This window comes from Montipora capricornis, chromosome 14 (genome assembly GCF_036669925.1).
Source record: "Montipora capricornis isolate CH-2021 chromosome 14, ASM3666992v2, whole genome shotgun sequence".
Classification (NCBI taxonomy): Eukaryota; Metazoa; Cnidaria; class Anthozoa; order Scleractinia; family Acroporidae; genus Montipora; species Montipora capricornis.
Window position 1 is genome coordinate 34,162,644 of NC_090896.1, and position 26,769 is coordinate 34,189,412.

Genomic DNA, 26,769 nt, shown 5'->3' on the forward strand with positions numbered 1-26,769 from the left:
TCTCCGAATAAGGCACTGCCTGACACTTGATAGGATAAGGGCAATGTCTGAGAGAAGGGAACGTGAATAAAGAAACTGAAGGATTCATCTTTGACATTCAAGATCAAGAACTTTGTATGTTTATTCTCAATGCTTTTATGTCGTTTAAGGACCACGTAGAGGTGAAGAAAAGGATGCGTGAGGCCGAGAAAGAGTGTATGATGGGTGGGATGAACCGAGATACGAGCACCAGTACTAGATGGAGCGTTTTCCGGAATTGCAGTCCTTCTAAGGAGTAATTGCGACCGGTTTATTCCAGGGACATGAAGGAGCTGACGGCTGAGTTTAACGAATTCTTCATCTCAGTGGGGCTCGTTCCGCAGAGGAATCTAAGAGGCTTTCTCTTGTCAACAGTTTCTCCCATGAAAATAATCTTGCGTCAACTTAGATAATAACCGTAGAAGAGGAATTTCATTCCAATCCATTCATTTCCCTTGAATATTGAAGGCGCAAGGATTTGATAAGTTACATATGGGGATTGTTAGGGACGCTAGACCAGAGATCCTACCAGTCTTGACCCAAACTTGTGAACAGGTCCCTACTCACATCTGTTTCCATCAGGTTGGAAGGAGTATGAGGTCGACGGTTCCCGAACTCAAAGAGTGAAAATAGGCCGATCTCACTACTACTTGCGCTGTCCAAAATTTTGCGAGCGCAGAGCGCTTAACCAGCTCACACACTGTACGAGAAGTACAAACTATCTTACGGTGCACCAAAGTGGAGATACAAAGTACTCAGTATTCTACTGAAACGCTTAACATCTTCATGTCGAATTTTATTTTGGAAGTGAGGGAAAAGAAGCAAGTAACAGCATTAATGCTCTCAGATTTGTCAAAGTCTTTCGACAGCATCGACCATAGTACCCTTTTGAGGAAACTTCTAGTCGAGGTTTGGGACTCTCCAGGGATGCGCCGGACTTAGTAGTTCAAAAGCTATTTGACCGATAATCTTCAGTCCCTTTGCATCGGATGTGTATCATCGCAGTTTTATATTGTGTTACATAGCGTCCCAAAAGGCTCAATCCTGGGTCCTGCACTCTTTATCATATACATGGATGATTAGCAATCTTCCCAAACGCTGACTCACTTAACTGCCATATAGATGACTCGCAATTGTCTATGTCATTCTCTGTTCGAGACAATAATGCAGGTGAGGCTCAGTTGACACAGGATTTATGAAAGATTGCTGCGTGGTGCCGTCGAAATAACTTACTTATTAACCCGGACAAAACAAATCTGCTGTTACTTGGAACACCACCGCGAAATGCCGGTTCAAGACGGATTCCTGTAGACATTAGCGTTACCCTACTTGGAAAGACTATAACACCAACAAATTTCTCCAGTGGACTCCATTGTACTCCATAGACATTTCTGTCCCCCTTATATTGTGTAGACTTCCGGTTTCTGTTTTCCTTAGTCCGTCTGAGTTGAAGCTTTGAAGACCAAAATCTGGAGGACGGTATATTGGACATGAATGCTTTCTCCAGGTCCGGTTTAAGCAATCTACAGATAGGACACTTCTTTGAGTCAGTCGCAGCTGAATTTTCAATGGAATCGTTAAAAACGACGAGTTCATGGTTCTTTTAAAAGGGATCTCCACATCTAAACAATAGTATACCGTCCGCTATGACTTTGCAGCCTTCTATACCCACAAACGCAAGTCGAATTTGCAATGGAATTCTTCAGGGGCACTTGAAATAGCGATGGACGTCCTGAGCCATCTCAGTGTTCCGTCCAAGGGAACATGCAATAATTCTTTCGGTATAAGCAGTTGAGAGACTCTAAGCTTGATTAACGGTCTTTCTTAGTTATCACATAGTAGGAGCTTGAGACTGGTGAGAACTTTTTTATTATTGAATATATGACGACATTGTTGAGGAAGGGGACGTAAAAAAATCAAATATGTCTGAGAAATACAACTGACATGCATCTGAGATTCAACGAGTCTGACAGCACTTGGGAATAAGCTTGCGCTGTAGGAGATGGCGGTGAATAGAGAGAGAAATATACGAAAATTGGAAGTGGAGACATGTCAGTCGAAGACAGTTATGGTTGTTCCAGTTTTGATTAGCAACTCCGACCGAGACAACTCCAAACGTAACGCATCCTCATCGCTACGCCAAATGCTTTACCCAAATTCCCGTCAGTTTTCAAGCCGCAGCTGCATGGGAGATGAACACTCCAGCAGGAGAAAGCGTTGACGTCACGCATCACCTGCTTGATCTACTTTTACATCACATCCGGTTTTATGCATATGAACATTGATTAAATAAATTGAGTAAGGCCAAAAATTTACTTCCCAAAGCTAATTGCTGAGACTACGGACTTCGAGATACAGAAAGTCTCTGGACACTGAAGAACACATCAGCCATATGCTGACTACACCAAAGCCACTGGAAACAACATCAGTCGAGTGTGTCGTTTTGAAAAATTTGCGTCTGTGCCAAAACTGATTATCGCTGTAAAATCAACATCGTTCGAACAGGAACTCAGTTTTAACCAGTCCTTAAAGCTAATCTTAGTATTGATAAACTAAGGACGCATTTGACACAAATGGCCGGCCAGACCGGGCATTTGGAAGGACTAACGCTACAAGGCCTTCAAATTAACACACTGGAGGATTCCGATATATACTCCTCCAAAAGAATGCGACGCCGGATTATCCTGCAAGCGTTCCTTCGAATTGTTGCATTTTCTTTGCAAACTGACGGGTATGCCGACCAGTTCTGAGAAAAGGAAGGCGCCCTTGGTCGCCCTTAGTGGCGAATTAAATCAATGCTATTTGCAATTGTGTTGCATTGCTAATTAAGCTTCGATGGCCGCAGAACAAAAATGTATATGAACCAGGGGCCATCTAACTGGATATCGATAAAGCTCCATTCAAATTGCCTTGTTTCCAACCAGAACAACAGGCGGGTTCATACTAGGGACATAAAAAGGCTTTAAGTATGCCCATAGTTAGCCCGAGTTCGACTTTGAATGTGAACGCGGTTTTTAACAGTATCTTACTTTCTAACCTTAGAAACGAGGGATCTTCAGAGAATTACCCCTCTCGAATGCGTACTTGAGCAGATCAAAATACCGGATAGTATCGCGATCTTCTTATAGTTTTGCCTATGTGCGAGCCGTCAATATTTCGTGGTATTGCCGTCTCACTTTTGCGGCCTGTGATTGGTTCTAATGTTGAAATTGACGTCGTTGCACTGAATTGGGTTGCTGACATATGCAAACAAATACGTTTCGCAGGTAGAAAGAATTGAAATTTCGACCAGGCGCGGGTTGATTAGTTTACAGTTTTATTTATCCTTATAAATGATGGATCGCGATACAAAACAAATTGCGATTTTGAGACGGCAATACCACATTATATTGACGGCGTTGGGAGAAAATATATTCCGTATTGGGCTCCGTCGCTAACGGAATATATTTTCTCCCAACTATCCGGCAATATAATGTGGTATTGCCGTCTCAAAATCGCAATTTGTTTAAAGTAAGGCGATAAGACGTCACGGTTAAGCCTCAAGTTGACTTGAGTTTCTGCCGCACTTATGGTCCACTTAGACTCAAGTATGGACTCGCCTAACATCAGCTTCTAATGGGTACCCTTTGTTATGACCAAAATGAAGCATCAACGGGCGGTTTGCAACCAAAATCTGAAAAACCTGATGGTATAATTGCACAAATGCTGGTGAAGGGACAAACAGAGCTAATAGGAGATAATATTGTTTTCTTTTTCCAATACCGTGAGGGCGACGATAATTGACGTAACGTTAAAAACCACGTTTTAATGCCATAATTCAAACGAAGATGCAAGTCAGCGATCGATCAAATGTTTTTTGTTACCATTGACCCCTCTGATAGGTTTTGTTGATGGCCGCTAAGTTTTTGTTCCGTGATATTCACCGGTCTCTGGCTCGCTTGTGCGCCTTCTACGACACCCGGATGATACACTTTTTCTGGCGATCGGTCTTCAACAGAAACGTCGTTATTTGACAAACTTCATATATTCCTTACTACCAGATTACAAACTAGGCATTGCGTGGTGGAATTGTTCATTTTGCCTGGGCCATTGTCCGTTTAGGGTCAGAAACGTCGTTGGAAGCACAACAATCAGTTGGCTTTGCATCGTGTTTCAAGTGTAAGAGAGAAAGCGCACAATAACTGCAAAGTTTTAGGCCATGAAAGGTTTTTCTTGGGAATAGACAGCGATAATTCTGGGATACGAAATGCACCCTAAAGGGGGCTTTTGTGTGTAAGCACGAATAAGAAGAAGGAAAATTCTCCGATAGTATTTATGCTTTAATCTATTTATATGTATATCACAAAGGCATGAAAATCGGAGAGAACAGACAGTTTCGGAGGATTCTGGAGATTTTACTGATTTCATGTGAGTCAAGAGAAAATGAGGGGACAGAGAGGAAAGCTCCCGGTCCAGCCCTTGGGATATGTCATGTCCACGGAAGTTATTTTTAGACGAGCGGAAGTCTTCCGAGACGTCCGCATGCAGGCCAACCTCGGTCCGATGTTTGAAAGAAAACAAATATTCATCAGCCTTCCACGTGCGCCGTCATTTTTTTCTTTTCACTAAGAACCTAAGAGCGAGGCAAGACTGCATGCGGACGTCTCGGAAGACAGACGTCCGCTAGAACAAAGACTTCCGCTCGTCTAAAAATAACTTTCGTGGACATAACATATCCCGGCCAACGCCCTGAGCCTCCCTCTCTGTCCCCTCATTTTCTCTTGTGTGAGTCCATTACGTGTTGATCTCGTCCATGGTTTCCGATCACCGCGATCGTTTATTTTCCTTCACAAGTTTATGTAGGTGTCGACTCCTCGGATGCTGGGATAATATTCATCTCAGAAATCACACTGACCAACAATGTGCAGTTTGGGTTTCCCAGCTTCAGTCTCGTACTCGGTCTTGAGGCTTGTGAAAACAAACTATATTCAAGTGTTTATCTCTCGGCTTAGATTAGCATGGTTATTAGTTCAATTCCTGCATAATTTTCGAATCTTTTAGACTTAATTACCATGGCTTAATGAGCGGTTCTCTTAACTGCAATGATCTGCCTTTTCAAAAACATTTAATTTCCTTGACTCAAACGCATGGCGTTGCATATATATTTTATGTTACTTAACGTTCATTTTTCATTGCAGGCATTTTCAGCGCCCGACATCCAAAAGACGTTAAATACATCTCTTGAAAAGTTGATTCATCAACCATGCTTTATTCAGAGCATTCCCGAAGATGCACAACGCACCTTGCAGAACGTCACCAAGTTATTCGTCATTCCACTCGACACTTTATTGGACTTGCTATCATTCACTTTCAACTCTGTTGTTCTGGTTGCCGTTTTACGCACCCGCTCCATCCAACGCCCGTCATTGCTGCTCTTATGCAGTCTTTCGATGACCGACGTGATCTGGGCAATATTTTCTCTTGTCGACAACACTGTTGCTTTTACCCATGAATCTTCTTGTCCTGGCTTACGAGGGTTTGGAGTAAAATTTGTCGTCGCTTTGTGTCTCTTTTTAGTTCTCGGTAACCTGGCGATTATTAGCTGCGACCGACTTTTAGCCGTAAGCAAACCGTGGTGGTATCGAAACCACGTGACACGGTCACTCGCCATCAAGCAGGTGTCATTTGTGTGGGCACTGAGTGTCATTACATGTGGAATTGGAGCCGCCTCATTGTATTTCACTAAAGTCAAGTTCATAGTTCGATTACTTACTGTTGTGTGGTATTCTTTATGTATCTTGGCCATACTTTCTTGTTACATTGGTATATTTATTGCAAATGCGCGTCACAGGAAGGCTATGAATCAGTACGGAAGACATATGCGCACCGCCTTAGCGAGCGAGAAGAAAATAGCAAACACAGTTTGTTTGATCCTTATAGTACTGTGTTTTACCACCCTTCCCTCCTTGACTGTTCCGATCGTATTACATCTGATGGGATTCTCAATTGATGATGTGAGTCTCTTCGCACAATTGATTTGTTTATTTGTTACTCTTAATGGTTTGATAAATCCTTGGCTGAACTATGGCCGCAATGAAGATGTTCGAAGCGCTGTGCGAAATTTAATCCGACACCGATGGTTCAGTAGAGGAGTAGGTCGCAGCCACACTGAAGAAACTAGACATCGTCAAATCACTCTTTTTCCCTTGAGGCCTTCCAACAAAGTCACTGTTGTAACACAATTGGACCATGCTACCTCTGTTAAGTCTCAGAATAAGGCACTGCCTGACACTTGATAGGATAAGGGCAATGTCTGAGAGAAGGGAACGTGAATAAAGAAAGTGAAGGGTTGATCTTTGACATTCAAGATCAAGAACTTTGTATGTTTATTCTCAATGCTTTTATGTCGTTTAAGGACCACGTAGAGGTGAAGAAAAGGATGCGTGAGGCCGAGAAAGAGTGTATGATGGGTGGGATGAACCGAGATACGAGCACCAGTACTAGATGGAGCGTTTTCCGGAATTGCAGTCCTTCTAAGGAGTAATTGCGACCGGTTTATTCCAGGGACATGAAGGAGCTGACGGCTGAGTTTAACGAATTCTTCATCTCAGTTGGGCTCCTTCCGCAGAGGAATCTAAGAGGCGTTCTATTGACAACAGTTTCTCCCATGAAAATAATCTTGCGTCAACTTAGATAATAACCGTAGAAGAGGAATTTCATTCCAATCCATTCATTTCCCTTGAATATTGAAGGCGCAAGGATTTGATAAGTTACATATGGGGATTGTTAGGGACGCTAGACCAGAGATTCTACCAGTCTTGACCCAAACTTGTGAACGGGTCCCTACTCACATCTGTTTCCATCAGGTTGGAAGGAGTATGAGGTCGACGGTTCCCGAACTCAAAGAGTGAAAATAGGCCGATCTCACTACTACTTGCGCTGTCCAAAATTTTGCGAGCGCAGAGCGCTTAACCAGCTCACACACTGTACGAGAAGTACAAACTATCTTACGGTGCACCAAAGTGGAGATACAAAGTACTCAGTATTCTACTGAAACGCTTAACATCTTCATGTCGAATTTTATTTTGGAAGTGAGGGAAAAGAAGCAAGTAACAGCATTAATGCTCTCAGATTTGTCAAAGTCTTTCGACAGCATCGACCATAGTACCCTTTTGAGGAAACTTCTAGTCGAGGTTTGGGACTCTCCAGGGATGCGCCGGACTTAGTAGTTCAAAAGTTATTTGAGCGATAGTCTTCAGTCCCTTTGCATCGGATGTGTATCATCGCAGTTTTATATTGTGTTACATAGCGTCCCAAAAGGCTCAATCCTGGGTCCTGCACTCTTTATCATATACATGGATGATTAGCAATCTTCCCAAACGCTGACTCACTTAACTGCCATATAGATGACTCGCAATTGTCTATGTCATTCTCTGTTCGAGACAATAATGCAGGTGAGGCTCAGTTGACACAGGATTTATGAAAGATTGCTGCGTGGTGCCGTCGAAATAACTTACTTATTAACCCGGACAAGACAAATCTGCTGTTACTTGGAACACCACCGCGAAATGCCGGTTCAAGAAGGATTCCTCTAGACATTAGCGTTACCCTACTTGGAAAGTCTATAACACCAACAAATTTCTCCAGTGGACTCCATTGTACTCCATAGACATTTCTGTTCCCCTTAAATTGTGTAGACTTCCGGTTTCTGTTTTCCTTAGTCCGTCTGAGATGAAGCTTTGAAGACCAAAATCTGGAGGTCGGTATATTGGACATGAATGCTTTCTCCAGGTCCGGTTTAAGCAATCTACAGATAGGACACTTCTTTGAGTCAGTCGCAGCTGAATTTTCAATGGAATCGTTAAAAACGACGAGTTCATGGTTCTTTTAAAAGGGATCTCCACATCTAAACAATAGTATACCGTCCGCTATGACTTTGCAGCCTTCTATACCCACAAACGCAAGTCGAATTTGCAATGGAATTCTTCAGGGGCACTTGAAATAGCGATGGACGTCCTGAGCCATCTCAGTGTTCCGTCCAAGGGAACATGCAATAATTCTTTCGGTATAAGCAGTTGAGAGACTCTAAGCTTGATTAACGGTCTTTCTTAGTTATCACATAGTAGGAGCTTGAGACTGGTGAGAACTTTTTTATTATTAAATATATGACGACATTGTTGAGGAAGGGGACGTAAAAAAATCAAATATGTCTGAGAAATACAACTGACATGCATCTGAGATTCAACGAGTCTGACAGCACTTGGGAATAAGCTTGCGCTGTAGGAGATGGCGGTGAATAGAGAGAGAAATATACGAAAATTGGAAGTGGAGACATGTCAGTCGAAGACAGTTATGGTTGTTCCAGTTTTGATTAGCAACTCCGACCGAGACAACTCCAAACGTAACGCATCCTCATCGCTACGCCAAATGCTTTACCCAAATTCCCGTCAGTTTTCAAGCCGCAGCTGCATGGGAGATGAACACTCCAGCAGGAGAAAGCGTTGACGTCACGCATCACCTGCTTGATCTACTTTTACATCACATCCGGTTTTATGCATATGAACATTGATTAAATAAATTGAGTAAGGCCAAAAATTTACTTCCCAAAGCTAATTGCTGAGACTACGGACTTCGAGATACAGAAAGTCTCTGGACACTGAAGAACACATCAGCCATATGCTGACTACACCAAAGCCACTGGAAACAACATCAGTCGAGTGTGTCGTTTTGAAAAATTTGCGTCTGTGCCAAAACTGATTATCGCTGTAAAATCAACATCGTTCGAACAGGAACTCAGTTTTAACCAGTCCTTAAAGCTAATCTTAGTATTGATAAACTAAGGACGCATTTGACACAAATGGCCGGCCAGACCGGGCATTTGGAAGGACTAACGCTACAAGGCCTTCAAATTAACACACTGGAGGATTCCGATATATACTCCTCCAAAAGAATGCGACGCCGGATTATCCTGCAAGCGTTCCTTCGAATTGTTGCATTTTCTTTGCAAACTGACGGGTATGCCGACCAGTTCTGAGAAAAGGAAGGCGCCCTTGGTCGCCCTTAGTGGCGAATTAAATCAATGCTATTTGCAATTGTGTTGCATTGCTAATTAAGCTTCGATGGCCGCAGAACAAAAATGTATATGAACCAGGGGCCATCTAACTGGATATCGATAAAGCTCCATTCAAATTGCCTTGTTTCCAACCAGAACAACAGGCGGGTTCATACTAGGGACATAAAAAGGCTTTAAGTATGCCCATAGTTAGCCCGAGTTCGACTTTGAATGTGAACGCGGTTTTTAACAGTATCTTACTTTCTAACCTTAGAAACGAGGGATCTTCAGAGAATTACCCCTCTCGAATGCGTACTTGAGCAGATCAAAATACCGGATAGTATCGCGATCTTCTTATAGTTTTGCCTATGTGCGAGCCGTCAATATTTCGTGGTATTGCCGTCTCACTTTTGCGGCCTGTGATTGGTTCTAATGTTGAAATTGACGTCGTTGCACTGAATTGGGTTGCTGACATATGCAAACAAATACGTTTCGCAGGTAGAAAGAATTGAAATTTCGACCAGGCGCGGGTTGATTAGTTTACAGTTTTATTTATCCTTATAAATGATGGATCGCGATACAAAACAAATTGCGATTTTGAGACGGCAATACCACATTATATTGACGGCGTTGGGAGAAAATATATTCCGTATTGGGCTCCGTCGCTAACGGAATATATTTTCTCCCAACTAGCCGTCAATATAATGTGGTATTGCCGTCTCAAAATCGCAATTTGTTTAAGTAAGGCGATAAGACGTCACGGTTAAGCCTCAAGTTGACTTGAGTTTCTGCCGCACTTATGGTCCACTTAGACTCAAGTATGGACTCGCCTAACATCAGCTTCTAATGGGTACCCTTTGTTATGACCAAAATGAAGCATCAACGGGCGGTTTGCAACCAAAATCTGAAAAACCTGATGGTATAATTGCACAAATGCTGGTGAAGGGACAAACAGAGCTAATAGGAGATAATATTGTTTTCTTTTTCCAATACCGTGAGGGCGACGATAATTGACGTAACGTTAAAAACCACGTTTTAATGCCATAATTCAAACGAAGATGCAAGTCAGCTCTATTTTGATCATGTAAAGAACTGCCTCCCTTTCAACCAGATCTTGCCGAGCTGTGTGCCCGGGGTCTGTGTGCCCTTCGATCCCGCATTGTGTGATTAAATTTCCAGCTGTTGGTTGTTCCATGCAGACTAGTTTGGCGTTTGTTTGAGGTAGATCAATCGCGTTATCTGGATTTCTTTACACCTAGGCTGTTTTTAATCTAACAATTGTCTTTCTGTGCCTTTGTGAGAAAGCAAAAACAAATCTTTTTGTTTCCTGTCTGGTGTAATAATGACGTCAAAAGATGATCGGGCCAAGAATGTGTTTTCCTTTCCACAACCCTCCCTTTATGTCGCTTCAAGCTTGATTTTCCATTTTCAACTGTGATATTTGCTGACTGCTTCTCCAGATGAAACTGAACGTTATGAAGCTTCATTGTGAGTTTCTGTAAAAATTCTTTATTAATTAGTACATAACCCGTGACTTTATTTGTTACGACTTAATTGGGTACCACTGACTGTGTTATCTATATTTGGGGTTGAAATCATTTCCGTTGTTATCTGCACTCGGCGCTCACGTCGTAATGTCCCGAGAGAAAATCGTAAGTTGTGGATCGTGTCTGTGTGTCGATCACTTGTACATCAGCATGGTTATGAGCTTTGAACCGTGAACGTTTTGTTATTCTGGGATAAAATTTGCCTTTTTTCGCTGTGACACAAATTCTCTCCGATTACCGCTCCAGACAGAAGAAAGGTAGAGAAGTCGGGGTCAAGTTCTTCAGAATTCGAAAGGTAATTGAAAACAATAATCACAGTGTTTCGCATTTTAAAATATTGTATCTCAGAATCAATAATTACTGGACGGTAAGCTTTGTACTTTCACTGTTTGCTCGCTGCGTTCGCTTAGTTGCGAAGAGCTAAACACACTGTCTGAAGATAACAAGTTCATGGTTAGAAAGACCGATTGCGCAAAGAAAGTAGATATCTTCCAATGTCTTTCTGTGATATATTTCCGTAGACATTGCCTTTTTTTTGTTTGACCTCGTTGAAGACCTAACTTACATGTTAGCGCAAGTGCTGTCCGTTTTGAACTTGTAATAATATTTAAATTTTAATCTTCAAAATCTCAAATTCCAATTATGCGCCGACTTAGTCCACTAATGATTATTATGATAATCATTCATACTCTGTTGCTCATTTTATTTGTGGTTTGTTTGTCGTGGTCGAAGTTCCCTTGCTGCGATGGATCTTTATTATTTTGATTTTAATTTACCTATGTTGGTAAATTTGAATCCTCAGGGGGTGCTTCGAAAAATTTCTTTCTCAGTTGGTGTCAAAACTCCTATTTTTAGAGCCCACAAAAATTATTTGCACGCTGTTTCTGGCAAGTTACCAATATTGTCTATCGTATGTTTTGAATAATTAGCCCATCAGTGGTGTTTTAAGTTACCTTTTTTCTTCAAGAGTGGAATATCGTTAAACACGCCATTCTACCGTCTTCTCGCTCGGGCTTATTCACCCCGTAATGACACCAGTTAGTGACACCGACAGATTAACCACTTGGAAAAATCCTAATGTTACAACATGCATGTTATGATGTTAATAATAACTTTTTAATATTAATATAAATATTAAGATTTTTCAATATTGATATTAATAATTCAAACGCTTGGATGACTGACGGGAATAATAGTTTGTTCGTAACTTCGGCTGTTGCTTAATGTGACTGCACGATGCAGTTATAAGCAATTATTGTTGTGATGATTTGTGTAGGTGGCCTCGAGATGCGGTTCTAGATAAAAGCCACGGATAACGCTTGTCCACCGTAGATTATCCCTTATCTCAGTTACTGGATCTTGGACCGTCAAGGTTTCAAATTCGGATTTTTACTGACTTCCATGCATTTGATCTTTTTATATTCTCTACATCTTTAATAATAATAATAATAATAATAATAATAATAATAATAATAATGATAATAATAATAATGAGGACTCAAATTTCAAACGCACCATCACAATGAAATCTTGGAAGGCTTCGCCCCAAGGTAAATAGAAACCACTCCAGAAACTGAATTGAAAAAAAATAACCCGTTATAAGTTATTCTTGGAGCAATTTAGTTTCTGAAGATTCATAAAACGAAACTTTTGTTTTTCAGTTTTTAGATATTACAGCTCTAGATAAGTAAATGGATAGATGGATGGATAAATTGACTTCATTTAATTACATTATTGGTATCCCATGAGTTCAAATTATGGGCCCTCTATACACCACTTATGAGAGAGAGGTCGTGAAATGTTTAAGATTCCAAGCATTTGCACCGCAATCTCAATCTTACACCTAGTCTCTTTTACTTCCTTTTCGTTGATACCGAAATCAAGAACGGAAAAAGAGACCTATAATTTTACAATCCTACTACTTTCACATTTACGTCACAATAACTTTACAAAATCTCGCTGCTGGACATCTCGGAAAAGGTAATTTTAGCTCACAGAAAATTGACTGGTTTAAGAAACTTCCGATGTAAAACTAAACAAAATCTAACCCAACGTTCAGCATAAACGTCAAATCACACAAGATTGCCAAATAGAGTCATCACTTCATGGAATCTATGAAAAGACCAAACCTTGAATTTCATGGCCGAAGTCTCTTGCACCGTGGTGTCTGGCTGAAGTAATGGAGATAGACTATTGATCGAGTTACGAGTTGAGTTGAGTTTGAGTTGAGTTAAGATTGAGTTAAAATTGAGTTAATATTGAGTTACGGTTTTTGGCATTTTTGGCACTTAAATCTAATAAATATTAAGTAGAAGTCACTGAGAAGACCACGAAACACCGTTTTCGTGATCGTGAAGTGCACAGGTGTATATTTGCGAAATGGTTTTGACCTGATCAAAATAATCTTGAAATTTCATGCACGGCAGTATTCTTGTTTACCAGTTTACCAGTTTCAGCACTTGGACTCCTTCGATTTGACTACTGCCTGTTTTGCTGTTATGTGGTGTCATCGATCAGTAATCCATTCAGAAGATTATGCCAAGCCGACCACAAGGCTGATGAAAAGACCAGACCACAATACCGTACTCTTTTCGACTAGTGTGAGCGATCTTTAACATCCCACAGAGTTTATGAACATTGAAGGTTGTGAGACGGGACCTGCGATTTATAGTCCTTATTCGCGAAGACTTGAAAGTCTAACCATTTGCGGATGTTATTACAAAGGCAGCACTTTTCTCCTCAATTATTTTAAGACCATGAGTGTTGCGGGTCCGGCCGGAGTCGAACTCACGATCTCCTGCATAACAAACTGAGCCACCGGCGCGCGGTTGTTCCTTCTAGCGATGCAGAAAAGATGTCTTCTTGTAAGGCTAAGGATGGGATTTACTGTTAAGCTAGCTTATAGCCCCCGCGGCTAAACGATGAAACGTACCGTTTGTCGTCCAGCTGCGTGGTTTTCATGATCAGTGAGCTTCATGAAGGTTTATGTAAAGGGAGGAACCCGGAACCCGGAACGCGTTTTTTCCCTTACTGACCCTTTGTCAGTTCTCATTTATGTACTTGTAAAAACAAAAGAAACCGTGCACGAAAAACCACAATTAACTAACAAGTAAATAAATAATGTGAAATGTAAACTGCTTTATGCAACATGATTTAAAGCGGTGCAAGTTTTAGGATGGTAAAAGTGTAGACAGAAAGAAATGTCTATCGTGATTTGTTCAGATCATAGATACACTTTCAATTTCAATACTTTGATTTCAAAACTTGTTTGTAGACCTTTTTTTTTAACCGGTTGAGTAGGGATCCAGACAGACAATTTTTAATTAATAATTAAAGATCACCTCTTGCCGACGACTCTGCGGTTAACTATCAACTTTCCATTGCACGAGAACCAGAACCCGGAGTGCGCAAAGATCCCCCAGTCTTACCATGTAGAAACGGGAAACAGAAGGTGAGAGAAACAAACATCATTTCATAGTGTTTTCACTGATTAGTAACAAGTCATATTTTAGAGAGGGGCCAGTATAGATTCCGAAAAAGAATGCGAATCGCACCCGTGACCTTTCATGACCTTTCCCACCTTTCTAGTCGCAAAGTAAACGCGCTTGACACTCTCCTATAACCGGGCACCGTGACACAATCCGGGCTGCAGGTCTAAAACACGCATCACTTTTGACGTTTGCAGGCCTTTATTTTACCTTTGGAAAGTAACCCAAAACCGTAATTGATTTGGGTAACCCTAGACCTAAACTTGGCTTTTAGGCCTAGGGCTAGACAAATTGGGGTTTTGGGTTACTTTCGAAAAGGTAAAACAATGACATGCAAGTATGAGTGACCCGTCAAACTGAAAGTGACCTTTGTTTTAGACCCCACCCAATCTCGGTCATAAATTTCGGGGACACTTGATGCCACACACAAGTTCACCCCTTCCCCCCTTTTCGAAGTTGTAGGGAAAAAAACTATTGACGTAGGTCATGACTGCCCAAAGTTATAGCGCGATCAATGAAAAGGGGGAAGGGGTTGTTTTTTGGATTGGTGTCACCATCTTTTTGGCTGGGACTGTAGCTAGGCAACTAGACGTCATAGCGGACCGAAGTAGGGATTAGCATGCATTTAATTTCATAACTTACAGTTAAAGTTACCACTTAATAGCACTTTAAATAAAAATGTAATGCCATCAAGGCCAGGCGAAACAATCAAGCATTACTTCTTTCAAATTTGCAGTGAAATGGTTTTCCGACATGTGTGACTAGGTCAAACATGTTCACTTACTTAAATTCTCGGCTGAACCTCTTTCTGATGATTTAGATCCAGAAGCAAAGACAAATACGATAGACAGACATTACAAAAGTTCGGTCGAATAGAAACGTGACAATCGTCTTTAGAATTTTAGCGGTTATGAGCAAAAAGCGTAATGCGGGCTCATTTCGTCATATGTTTTCCTCTTTCGTTTACGGCGTTCTTGTGATGCCGGACGACAAATACGGTTCATGATAGCCGCCGGGCCGGCTTTAACTGGCTTAACAATAAAGCCCATGTATCCCTCTAAGAAGACATCGTTTTGACGTCGATAGACTTAACAGCAGCAACGAGAATGATGCCGTGAAAGGTGTAATAATTATAAGATTGTTTTGATCATTGGAAAGATATGCCATTTTGCAATATTTTATGCAAATATATCTTTCAACGCGGAGAAAACAGTTTTCGAAGTGACTTGTACTGAATATTCACTACTTTTAATTCCGAAAAACACCTAAAACTGTAACTCAATCTTAACTCAAACTTAACTCAAACTTAACTCAAACTCAACTCAAACTCAACTCAACTCGTAACTCGATGAATAGCCGATCCCGAAATAATGAATCATCGACACTATGATGGTTGACAGAGACAACTGATCTCCTTTTGTTCATGCTCCAGCATTTGTAAATCTCGCTATTTCACCTTTGTCTCCAAACTTTGGCAATACACTAGTAACAGAACTTCTCAAACTATCTTAATTGCAGTCGGCGAACAAAAAAGGGGCTTGGAAGACGACAAAGACCAAAAAAACTTTTGAAAATGTAATTGAAGCTCCGAAACACTTCGAAATTATTCATATAATCCTAAAAATGAAACTTTTGCTCCTCTGTTGGTATTTCCTCATGCCAGAATCAATTAATTCGGAGTGTTTTTTGCACAGTGACTTCATGCAAACAATTTCTCGCACCAGAGTCTAAGTTGTTTCTCCAAGATGAACTTTGAATCAAAACACTGTAGAATATGGAATATAGTTTCACAGACGTGTAATCCAGAGCAGAAGCGATCTCCATCAACTTCCTTATTTAGAAATGCTCCTTTATTTTATTTTTAGTTTTTAAACTTCGCCAGAATGTAATGAAAAATGTAAATGAAATAACTGGCGGCAACACCACAGCAGCAGAAACCATTTACTGTGGGCTCTGAACTACAAGAAACTAGTGCTTGAAAGACAAAATAATATACAATACCTCAGCATGTAAATAATATCAACAGGCGGAGCGGCTGGAAAGACTGTACGCACAGTTCTTCACCAACTCATATGCATAGATGCCAAGTTGTAGGGAGCGGCTCGCTGGAGATTTAATGCAGCGCCTACAATCCGTGCGAGCGCCAAAGGGGCCAACTTTTCTGGGGGGTCCGGGGGCCCCCCCCCCCCCCCCCCCCTCACCAGGAAAAAATTTAAATCTGTGTTCTCCTAGATCAGTTTTCCTGCATTCTGAGGTAATTTAATGACACATTTTACAAAGTCACTCCGGGTAAACAAACACGAGCAGTGAGAAGAAAAGGGCTCTTCGGTCTAGAATTTCTTGATTTCTCGTCGATTTCACGATTTCTTAGATCATGAACAGTTTTACGTTTGTGGAACAATTATAGATCGTTTTCACTGTCACGCAATAAAAAAATAAATCGAAAACCATCCAGTGGAAAAAGTCAAGAATTCGTGATGTTGTAGAAGATAAATGAAGAAGACACTTCTCCAAGTTTTAGGCCTGTGCGTTTCCCCAAACTTCAGATATTCGTCGAAATGTTTCGCAGAAATTTACAGAGCCCAGTATGAAAACGCCATGTTGGTGCACATCTGTGGTGCACCAATATGGCGGCCGGAAAATAGTGTCAACATCTGTTACTTACTTTGGCTATCTAGGCGAGTGATCATCTGTACTGAACAGACAGCTATTTATCTAAGCACTTTTCCTAATGCTTTAAATTCTAAAAAGGCTCAAAACCATGAGATAAATATATACTTCTCAATAAACTCGATCGTCGCCTCTGGTTTCCAAACGAAGCACGCTATTGAGCTTTAAAATTGCAAATGGATACAAATTTACCGCCTCTTATGCCTGATGAGGATAAAAACTTTCGTGGCTCTTTAGTTTTGGATTTTAGAAAATGATGACGTCACCTGAAAACGATCTATATGATATATGTATGACAAAATTTGTTAACAAGCTCAGCTGGAGATTTTGCTTGCTCGGCTGGAGGGCCGGAGATTGAGTCTGAAAGCTGGAGACTTGGCATATATGCATATGCGGTAGACTCGACCTTCCTCGTAAAGTCTTAGTCTTTCAGTTTCATATAGTCTTTTCCTTTGTACTCCTCGCCCATGTTATGTCTCATATCCGCATTTGTACTAGTGTGGTTTTCGCGCTGTCACAGTTTTATCATTTGTATGGCTTCGGAGATATTTCCCTCATCAGTCGATAAGATTAAACAAGCATAAGCGCAAACGCACAAAGGAACCTCCGTTCTCCAGACCTTCCATCTTACCTTTCGAAATATTGGCTTTGAACAGTTTTAACTTATACTTCTAAGACAGAATGTCTTCTTTTGTATTTTAAAACTGCAGTATATTGACGGAGAAAAGCAAGAATGTAAAAATTCCATCGTTGAGGGTCTGCTGGTATCTTGCGGTTAGTGGTGAATAGATGGAAATGACCGCTGATTTCGAATGGAGAGTGTTTTGGTGAAAAATTTGTATTACATTTAGCTGACGCTGATTTATCATTTTGAGGAAAAAAGTTGTGTTTTGCACAATTTGCTACGAAGTCCGACGTAAAAACCGAAAAACATTTAAAGGATCATTTTTACGCAGTTTCGCATTTTGTGTTGTTACATGGGCAGGTGATGTTAATCCAAAAACATATATCTGCTGCTCAATTTCGCTTATATTCCTTCAATACAAGGTGGGTGATTCCAAATTCTATATTTCTAGGCCTCGTGATGAAAATGAAGTTATTTTTCAGTCACTAAGCAAATCTCCCCATGACCTTGTTGTTTAAATTGATGTGTCTCGATAAATATTGACTTGATAACGAGAGCAATACAATTAGTCAGATCATATGATTGGGCGAAAATTTCGCGCCTGACAGACAAAATTCATTTTGACAGCGAGACTTTATAAGACAGCTGTAATGTATTTGTCCAAAGCTTGTAATTGTCTTGAACACTAGAAATATTCGATTCTGGTTTATACAACGATAATAACCAACAGACATTACCGCCTGAAAAAAATAAGAGAAAATCTTCCTTGTGCATCGTATTTACTGTCCACGGTTCAAGATGATCGAGCTGCTAAGGGCGATGAAGAACTTCCTTTACTCTTCACCGGCGTATGTACAAATTTGCATCTTGTTTTCTTTTCTCGTATCAAAAAACGATACCATGTCTTACTGTGCTCAAAACGAAATCTGATCTTTATCCTGTATTTAGTTATTTTTCATTTTTGGTTCATTGTTAGTTGTAGGCATACATGACCAAACAAACTGCTTTTCGCCGCATTGGAACGTCCGCACACAATTTTTTCCTTGTTTTTCTTTTTCAGACATGTTTGACCCGATTCGATTTTGTTTTTACGGACAACTAAAGCATTTTTTTGCCTCGATTGGGAATTTCGACGTCTCGTATCAACTTGAAAAAAACAAATTAAACTGCGATATACCGAGGGAGAAAAAAAGGACAATCTTGAAGTAGCTTTCCATTAAGGCGTTGTTGAGTATTTCTCACCTCCGCCTAGTTGTATTTTAGTAATGTGCTTGCATACATTTCCGTAACAATGTCAATGAAGAATTCTCGGTTTATATTTTATCTCATCCTTTTAATGTCAGTCGACGCTATTGCGGCGTTGGCTACTGAATATAGTCGACATCATTGTGTATTCAGTTTTACATCAAACGTTGAATGTTTAAGATAATTCAGTGTTTAGCAAATTATTGTTATTTTGCCTTACTAGGTAGAAAACAGTTCATTACAAATTGGACTTTACTGTTTCCCTTTTCTCTGTCGAAGGTTTGAGACACAAGTTTAGATGCCTTGCGTAGACTATGTTAAGAAAAAACTGTATCATTCTCGAAGCAGTCACATTATTTCTGCTTTCATGAATATTAATTGGCGAAAACATCTCCACCATTGTGTATATATGCAACAGGTGTTTCTTTTTGTCCCTTTTTTGCATAGATAATCCAGATCTCAGCGCCAGAAACAAAAAGCTTGCATGATGTAAAAATCTCTAAATGGGCTCGCTCCTGATTCACGTCGATCTAGATTTATCGAGCGTAGCACCGCCGGTTACTGGCTATTCTCTTCGCAACACTGAAGATAAACTTGTTGACCTCGTTTCCCTCTCCAATTTGCTTAAGAATAGTTTCAGGTATAGTGGTGAGGTATTATGGAATAGTTTTCCAACTCACTTGCGGCATGCAGGGTCTCTAGCATCTTTCCATGCTGGCTGTAGCGACTTCTTTTAATGTTATGGCTTCAATTAAACACGTCTCTCATGTAAAGCAGTTTACTTAATTTATTGCATGTAGTTGTACATAGCTTATATTACGAATTTTTATAACTAGTATTTATAGTAGTACTTAGTGCAACTGATGAGAATACCGTGGGTAAATAAGTTATTTGATTTGAGATCGGTGGCAAAGCGCGCTGAAACTGCAGACAGAAAATTGAAGCGGTTATTTTTGGTCTTCCATCTTTCACCTTTAAAGCAATTTCCGTGGAAGATTACTCACCAATTACCTTCTTTGAGCTCGCCAAAACTCAATCTTTTTGACCGCGGAGAATGAATCCTACCTTACAGAAAAATACAAAGGAAGTTTTGTAGTCAATATGACTTGAACTTTCAGTGTGATTTGTTAATAGACATAGAGCCACTTTTTTACCACGGAATTATATTGGTGAGGCCGTAATTTTAATTGACTAGCTACGGGTGTATGACAAACAGTTAAAGGATGATTACAAATTTTCCCGTATGCAAGGAATAGATGCCGAATTTCTGCCTGACTTAACTTCCAGCCCAGCTTTCTGAACGTCTATTTCACTTAAAAATTGCCTCTTTGGTACTTTTACTAACAAATTTCGGCTCGGACTGAGATTCATTTCGACCATCCCGGTCAAACGGGATGGAAAAAAAGTATTGTTGTTGCCATGGCTATAATATTAACCTGGACTTGCGCATTGATTGTGTTTTTGTATCCAAGCTCCCCTGCTGAAGTGGTGAGAGAGAGCACTTCACCACTGTGGCCCGGGATAGATTCTTGGACTCTCCACTCTGACTCTAGAGCTTTTTCTTCTGGGTTCTTCTCTTTTCTTCTCTTATGCATCAGTACCAACCTTTGGTTTGATTTGCGGTTCTCTAAGTTGATTTCAGCACTTTTACTCGACTTTACGTTTCATATACATGTATTTTAGAAAATCATCTCATTCACTTCTTACGGGATATACGTAACATGGAACTGTCTCGTTTAAGCCTAGTACTGGTTAGTAATGGTTACCTTTCTCTTGAGGTTTGGTAATTGGGATTTTTTCCTTTTTAAACTTGTTTCTTAGCCGGTGACAATACACGATTACAGCGGCATTCGGAAGAAAAAAATGATGCGATGCGGTAGTCTAGTGCTTAAGTAAAAGGGCTATTAATAGAACATTCCCAGGTTCGAGTCCAGCGAGTTTAGGCATTAGGGTTTGGATTTTAAAAATAGATATTCACTTCCCATAATCCCTATCAAACGCTAAATTAACGGCCTAAATAGTCAATTCAGAGAAACTTAGGAATTGTCGATAATAGTCATTTCAGAGGTAGAGGATGGGTTCAGTTGGTAGAGCAGTGCAGTGCAAATCACGCAGTCATGGGCTCGAGTCCCGTTTATGCCTGGATTTTTTCACACTTGCTGGTAACTACTGAAGTTGCTTATCTTACTGCAATGATCTTTGCAACTATAATTCACAACTTCAAGAATCACGTTATGTCCTTCCTATTATCCTCTTCGTCTTCGTGGTCGTGGTCGTCCCGCTCCTCCTACTCCTCATCATCATCATCATCACATCTTTTCTTAAAGGGGTTGTGTCACGAAATTTAGCCAAATTCAGCGACCGAGTACTGGAATCAAAATCAAGCGAAACGTAAAAATAACTACTTACAAAAGTTAAGGAAGCTTTGAATAAAACAGAAAATACAAAAGTTGGCTGGGATGGGTAAAAATGAAGAAGATTAAAATGGGTTGCAATTGGGGCTTTTGAAAGCTGTTCAGCCTAACAGTTTTTCAGAGTTTAGTCTTTGTTGTTTGTAACTTAAATTATGTATGCTCGACAGACATTTCTTTTGGTCACGACGCTCAGCTTGTGTTGTATTTAGAGTAATTTCTGGGTTAACGTTAAGTTGGATAGCGAGCAGGGGCCAGTAATTGGTAAAACTACACAAAATAAATTGCAATTATTGTTATCCCACCAAAACGTCAGCCTGGGATGAAATCCGGTCATGCAATCGGCCCTAAATAAATCCTTGAAGATAGATCTTATTCCAAAATGGCCGTCAATTAAATATTCTTTAGTTTTTATTCAAATTAGCCCTTGATGCCTCGTTCTTGAGCTGAAAATTCAAAAGAATATTTTGCCGTGAACGAGGCATCAAGGTCTAATTTGAAGAAAAACAAAAGAACATCTAAATAGCAGCCATTTTGGAATAAGGTGTATTGGTTTGGATAAAGTTTGCTGAACAGGAGAAAAAAAGGAACATCAGATCACAAGTGCATGCCATTAGTAAAACGACCCAATATTTCACTTACTGTTACGATTTCTTGATGGCGTTAACTAACAATCGGCCAGAGTATAGGCTGCCTAAGGTGTTGTTTCTCGCAGTTATCTCTTATTCCGTAATTGCTGTGCTTATCCTTACTTATATCGGAGCAGACGTTTTCAAACGTTATAATTTGTCTCTTAGTAGAGCTGTAGTTGAAGCTACGATGTTTTCTCAAATGCCTCGTTTCATCAGGTTACATATGGAGAGACACGGAATTAGATGCACGCCAAACTGCGCTATATCCACCGTTCTAAGCATGTGCTATTCCACCAGTAAGGGAAGCGTTGAGGTCAGCGTTATTTTAGGTTTGGAGAAATGTAGCTGTTTAGCTGCTATTTACTAAAAGAGAAGAGTTTAGGGAAACTTTGTGACGTTAATTGTCTGGATTCCGAGACACGAGTGATGTTGAAGTTAGAAAGATGCGCAAGGGGACGCGAGCAGTCCCTCTTTGTTTGTGAGCGAGCGAGCGGAAATTGTGGCGAACGGAAGTCTTGAGCGTGCGGACTTCCGCTCGCCTCGCGGTTACTAACAAGATCGACGAAGGAAACAAGGAGGGACTACTCGATGGCCCTCGATCATTGCTAAGTAACAAAGATACTTTATATTGCTTTTCTTCGAGACTGAATCGTTTTTTTCTTTTAACAATTAAAATAAAATATTTAAGGTTTCATTCTTGCATTGTGAAGAGAATGGGAAAGTTCGATAACAAATATCGGTTTCCGCGCGTGAGAGTTAAAACTTGCTAGACAAGAATTAAAGATGGTTTTTTCTTCTTGCGCATTCATCGTTAAACGCCTTAATTAATTCAGCAGGGATTTAAAGGCGAGAAAAAAATTCCGTAAGAGCGATTGAGATTGGTATTGATCCACTTGGAACAACAACAATTCAAAATCATAGAAGGCAAGACCACTGTGTAAAAGGACTTTCGTCACAGTCGTCACTTGGTCAAATCATCGTAGCGTTAATTTAAGGCAGGTACCGCGAGTCGTGAATAAAACATCGCAAATTTTTCAGTAACGCAACAGATTATTTTTGTCATGCAATGACCTAGAAATCGGCCTCTTAATATTCGATTCCCAGATGAAATATCAGTCCTTTTGGCAAAACACGATGATTAGTTACAGAAAAAAGTATAGCTTGGCAGCTGGCACAAAACCAGACGTTTCAAGCTGTAATGAATGGTATGACGATAAAGTTTCTTCCAAATCCTACGAATTTCAGCAAGGTGATTTTCTCTTTTACTCAACAGGAGAATGCCTTCCGTGTACCACGAACACTGTGGCAAACCAGGACCTAAAAGCAACGACTATCTTCCACCACCGGAAGCTCGAGTTTTCAAGTCGCGAAGCGCACCGAATTCCCCTTTATTGGGCCAACGGAAGCCGCTTATCCCATCTCGGCCATCGTCGCGAACCGCTCGAAGTCAGAGCCAAGTCTCGGATAAATTAGCTACAGCGAAAGTCCCAAGATCACCCCGGGTTGGACGAAGTAGATCTTTTAACAACAAAGGTATGTTCTTGTACTAATGACTTGGATGGTACCAATATCGTATCCAGCATCCACATATTTTCGATGCCGTCACTAAATGAAACATCAATGCCATTTCGGTTTGATTCTCAGTAACAACGGTGTTTTTCACGAGCTAAGGTTTTTGAGATACTATCTTGAAGTTGATGAAAGAAGAACGCCAACAAGATTGGAACTTTGAAATTTCAGTCGGCGTAAAATTTGAGGACCATATATTAGGTACGCCTTTCCTTAACTTCCGTAAATTCCTATTCACATTCCTTAGAAGATTTTTCGCGAAGGACCTTTGATGTTTCATTTCCTACAAGGGTTAGACGGACAAGATCTCCCGCTCTAATTAGCGCACCAATATAGGAGAAACCAATCAATTTTGACGCACGTTTAAAAGATTTGATTCTACACACTTGGCCGCCTTCTTAAGAAATAAAAAAAAAAAACCACAAGCGCGCACAAATTAATATCGTCGCGTATTGAGGACTTTTTTTGAGGTTATGAGGTTTGCCTAAAAAGCTGGTAACCGTAAGGAAAATAATCTTTTCGCTGATGGTCTGAGCACCAGCTAGCGCACAATAGCCTGGACACAACTTTAGTTTGACGTTTCTGCAAGGCTGCTGTCACAATCAGGTGGTATACTCTATGAGAAATACATGTACATAACCTTGTTAGAGCAACTGGCTAAGATTAAAGGGACCTTTACAGACGACTTATCTGGGCACTTTGAGCAATTGCCTCTTACACTGACTCCTGAAAAATTCAGGTGGCTTCAAATATACATTTCTTTGAGTGGACTGGCGACCACCACTGTGTGGCTCGATTCCCTGCTTCAGCGGTACATGTGGGTTGAGTTTGTTGGTTCTCTACTCCGTTCCAAGAGATTCTTCTCCGATTTTGGCCCTTAATCAAAGGCCAGCATTTAAATTGACCTTCCTTAATTTGATTTGCAGTCTCCCCAATTTGTAAATCTCTTGTTAAGAATGCGTTCTTAAGAAAGCTTCGGAGGCTATTTCATTTACCTTCCCATTTTTGTAGGCCATCTTGCAAGGCAACAAAAGTTTGCGACTTATGACATTGCTGCTGTAAGAACGCCAATACGTAGAAAATCGAAAGAACCCGAGGGAATATCCTTTCAATGTCTTACATTGCCGAAAAGGTCACTTCGGCATTGTGAATAGATAGATGCAATAAACACATTGTTTGGACTTCTGTTATCATTAGTCCAGCGACCAAATGACTGCGAGCGTTAAAGATTAATTTTTACTTCGTTTTGACAACAACATCGTTTATTTTTTTTGAGGAATTAAGACCGCGATCTCTTTTTCTTAATTTTTTTTTTTGAAGCCCGTACTTATCACGACGAAAAGGTTTAGAAGAATCTTATCCCTGGCGTGGGTAAATGCTTGGAAATTTCTTCATCTTTGTGTGCACGTCTTATTTCGGCCGCTCTTAACACTCTGACAATAACAAACTGGTTGTTGGCATCTTTCCGATCCACTGGAAAATATACAAATAAAGGCCTCTTTACACGAGCCCGGGTTGGACACCGACCCGGGTCAGTTCAGCGTCGAATTTTACGTTCACACGAGTCCAGGCTGGGTGAGGGTTGGGTCATTCTCGGCTGACCCGGGTCAGTTCCCTTTTCGCTGGGTTGAAAGGGCTGGTGACTACTTATCAGTGAGGAAATGGCGGACGAACCATGCAATCATCAGAATCATCAATTTGTGGCTGACAAATTGAACAGGACCAAAACTGTGAGGAAACCGTTCAGTCATTCGCTCTTGTAACTTCGAGTACATAGTAACGACGTCCTTGCTAAAGTCTATATTTTGATAGTCCATCTCCTTTTTAAATTCTTTTAATTTCGCAATTACGTTGTCCAGTCATTGAGTGATTCCATTATCAACTTGTTGTTTTTTCCACTTCATGCTCATTCGCCTCAGCCATTTTGGTACAGGCTGCGCGTGGGCGAGAACGCTGAACCGCAAAAAAGTAACAAAAAAGTGATGTTCAAACAATCCTGGGTCAGACACGCCAGTGTTTACACGGAGAAATTGATGAAATTTCAACCCTTCTAGCCGGGTCAACCCGGATCTTGAGAAGGGTTACCCGGCAAGGGGGGCTGACCCGGTTTGACTACTGTTTTCATGTAAACGCTTATAAACATTTGACTGCAAAAGGGTTACCCGCCGCGGTGATTCAACCCGGAGTAAAAAGCAACCTGGGCTCGTGTAAAGAGGCCCTAAGTAAGCTCAAACCCAATTTTCTCTCCTGCTATGTAAATTTCAAAATCCTATCTTTCGCATGACAACGTGTTCTCGAGACTGGACTTCGCCGTTTTCCTCCGAAGAGTGACGTACATCTTTTGCTCTGTCTAACGCCAAACGACTTCACTCGTCAATAATCCCGAAAAATCGCCTAAGAATATATCTGGATAATCTACAAAAAAGTTCTAAAAATCTCCAAAAGAGTTTTAAAAATTTCAAAATTTTACCGTAACATTCCAAATGTTAACACAAAATATCAAAGTTCACTTTAAAGATCCTTGCAAGTTAAAACGAGCCTCCTTTGTTATTGTTATTTTAGTTATTGTGGGTAAGTCTAGATAAGTACTTGTAGCTCTTCGGAGGGCCCGTCTCCGCTATGTTTCTTTGAAAACAAACTTCATCTGAATTCTGGGACACATAATTGAATGGTAAAACTGCTGTGCATGAGCCTTCCTGGATCTAAATAACTTTAAAAGTGCAGCAAGTTCATTAATTAAATGAGCCAGCAAAAAGCATTCTTTACAGATTTTTAGCTCTAGAAGTTCTAAAAATCCTCGAACTTGTCAAATTCGTCTAAAAATCTCCCTACTTTCCAAATATCTTTTCAGCGTACTATTGTTATTGCGCATACCTTCTGCGCATCTCGAGATAGGCAGGGATATTTTTGCGCGGTTTAAAACTATGCAGAGAAAGCAAACTTAGCAAGTGCTCTGGGTATTCAAAAAGTTAAATTGGGGGTAACCATGCATTTTTTCAGAGATAATTAAGCTTCAATTTGGAAAAGAACGCCATACAGTGCTTTGCATTTTAAAGCTCTTTACAATTATTGTTAATTAATTATCTTTGAAAAGTGCGTGGTTACCCCCCCCCCCCCCCACCCCAATTTTCTTTTTGGATTTCCATAACACATGTTTAAAATCTGCTTTTTCGCATATAATAAACCTCCCAAAAATACCTTTGAATTAGTAGGCACCGTCCTTAAGAATCTGCGTGGTATATGTCTGAGGGGTACCCTGCGCTTATACGCTACAATATGTGTAGCCTTCAAAGACATTGCAGAAGCGAGGTGATGACGTTGAAATGCCAAAGTGCTTCCGAATAACAGACAAGTAGAGCGAACAGCTAGATTTTTTAAGGGAGCTGGAACCAGTTTCACCTTTTTTAAGAGACCTTCTGACTAGAAGGCTAGAGTTACAACTACTATACTGTATCACGTAACAGCAATGTTATGGTACCATAAATGAAACACCAAGATATATATGAAATACATCATATATTATTGCACTGCGG

The 26,769-nt window shown here is 40.5% G+C and overlaps 1 protein-coding gene across 4 annotated transcripts in view; it reads left to right on the forward strand.

Annotated features, from left to right (window-relative positions):
* The first annotated feature begins 10,517 nt into the window (after positions 1–10,517).
* The window catches only part of LOC138032295 (ras association domain-containing protein 2-like), a 35,228-nt gene continuing 18,976 nt past the window's right edge, over positions 10,518–26,769 (forward strand). The window contains exons 1-2 of one of the 4 annotated variants that reach the window (XM_068879941.1): positions 10,518–10,537; positions 22,941–23,200. In XM_068879941.1, the coding sequence (XP_068736042.1) occupies positions 22,945–23,200 (256 nt within the window). In that variant the 5' untranslated portion in view covers positions 10,518–10,537; positions 22,941–22,944. Of the gene's footprint in view, positions 10,538–10,635; positions 10,892–18,016; positions 18,228–22,729; positions 22,873–22,940; positions 23,201–26,769 lie in introns of those variants that run through there. The other 3 variants (XM_068879939.1, XM_068879938.1, XM_068879937.1) reach the window with 3 other exon arrangements.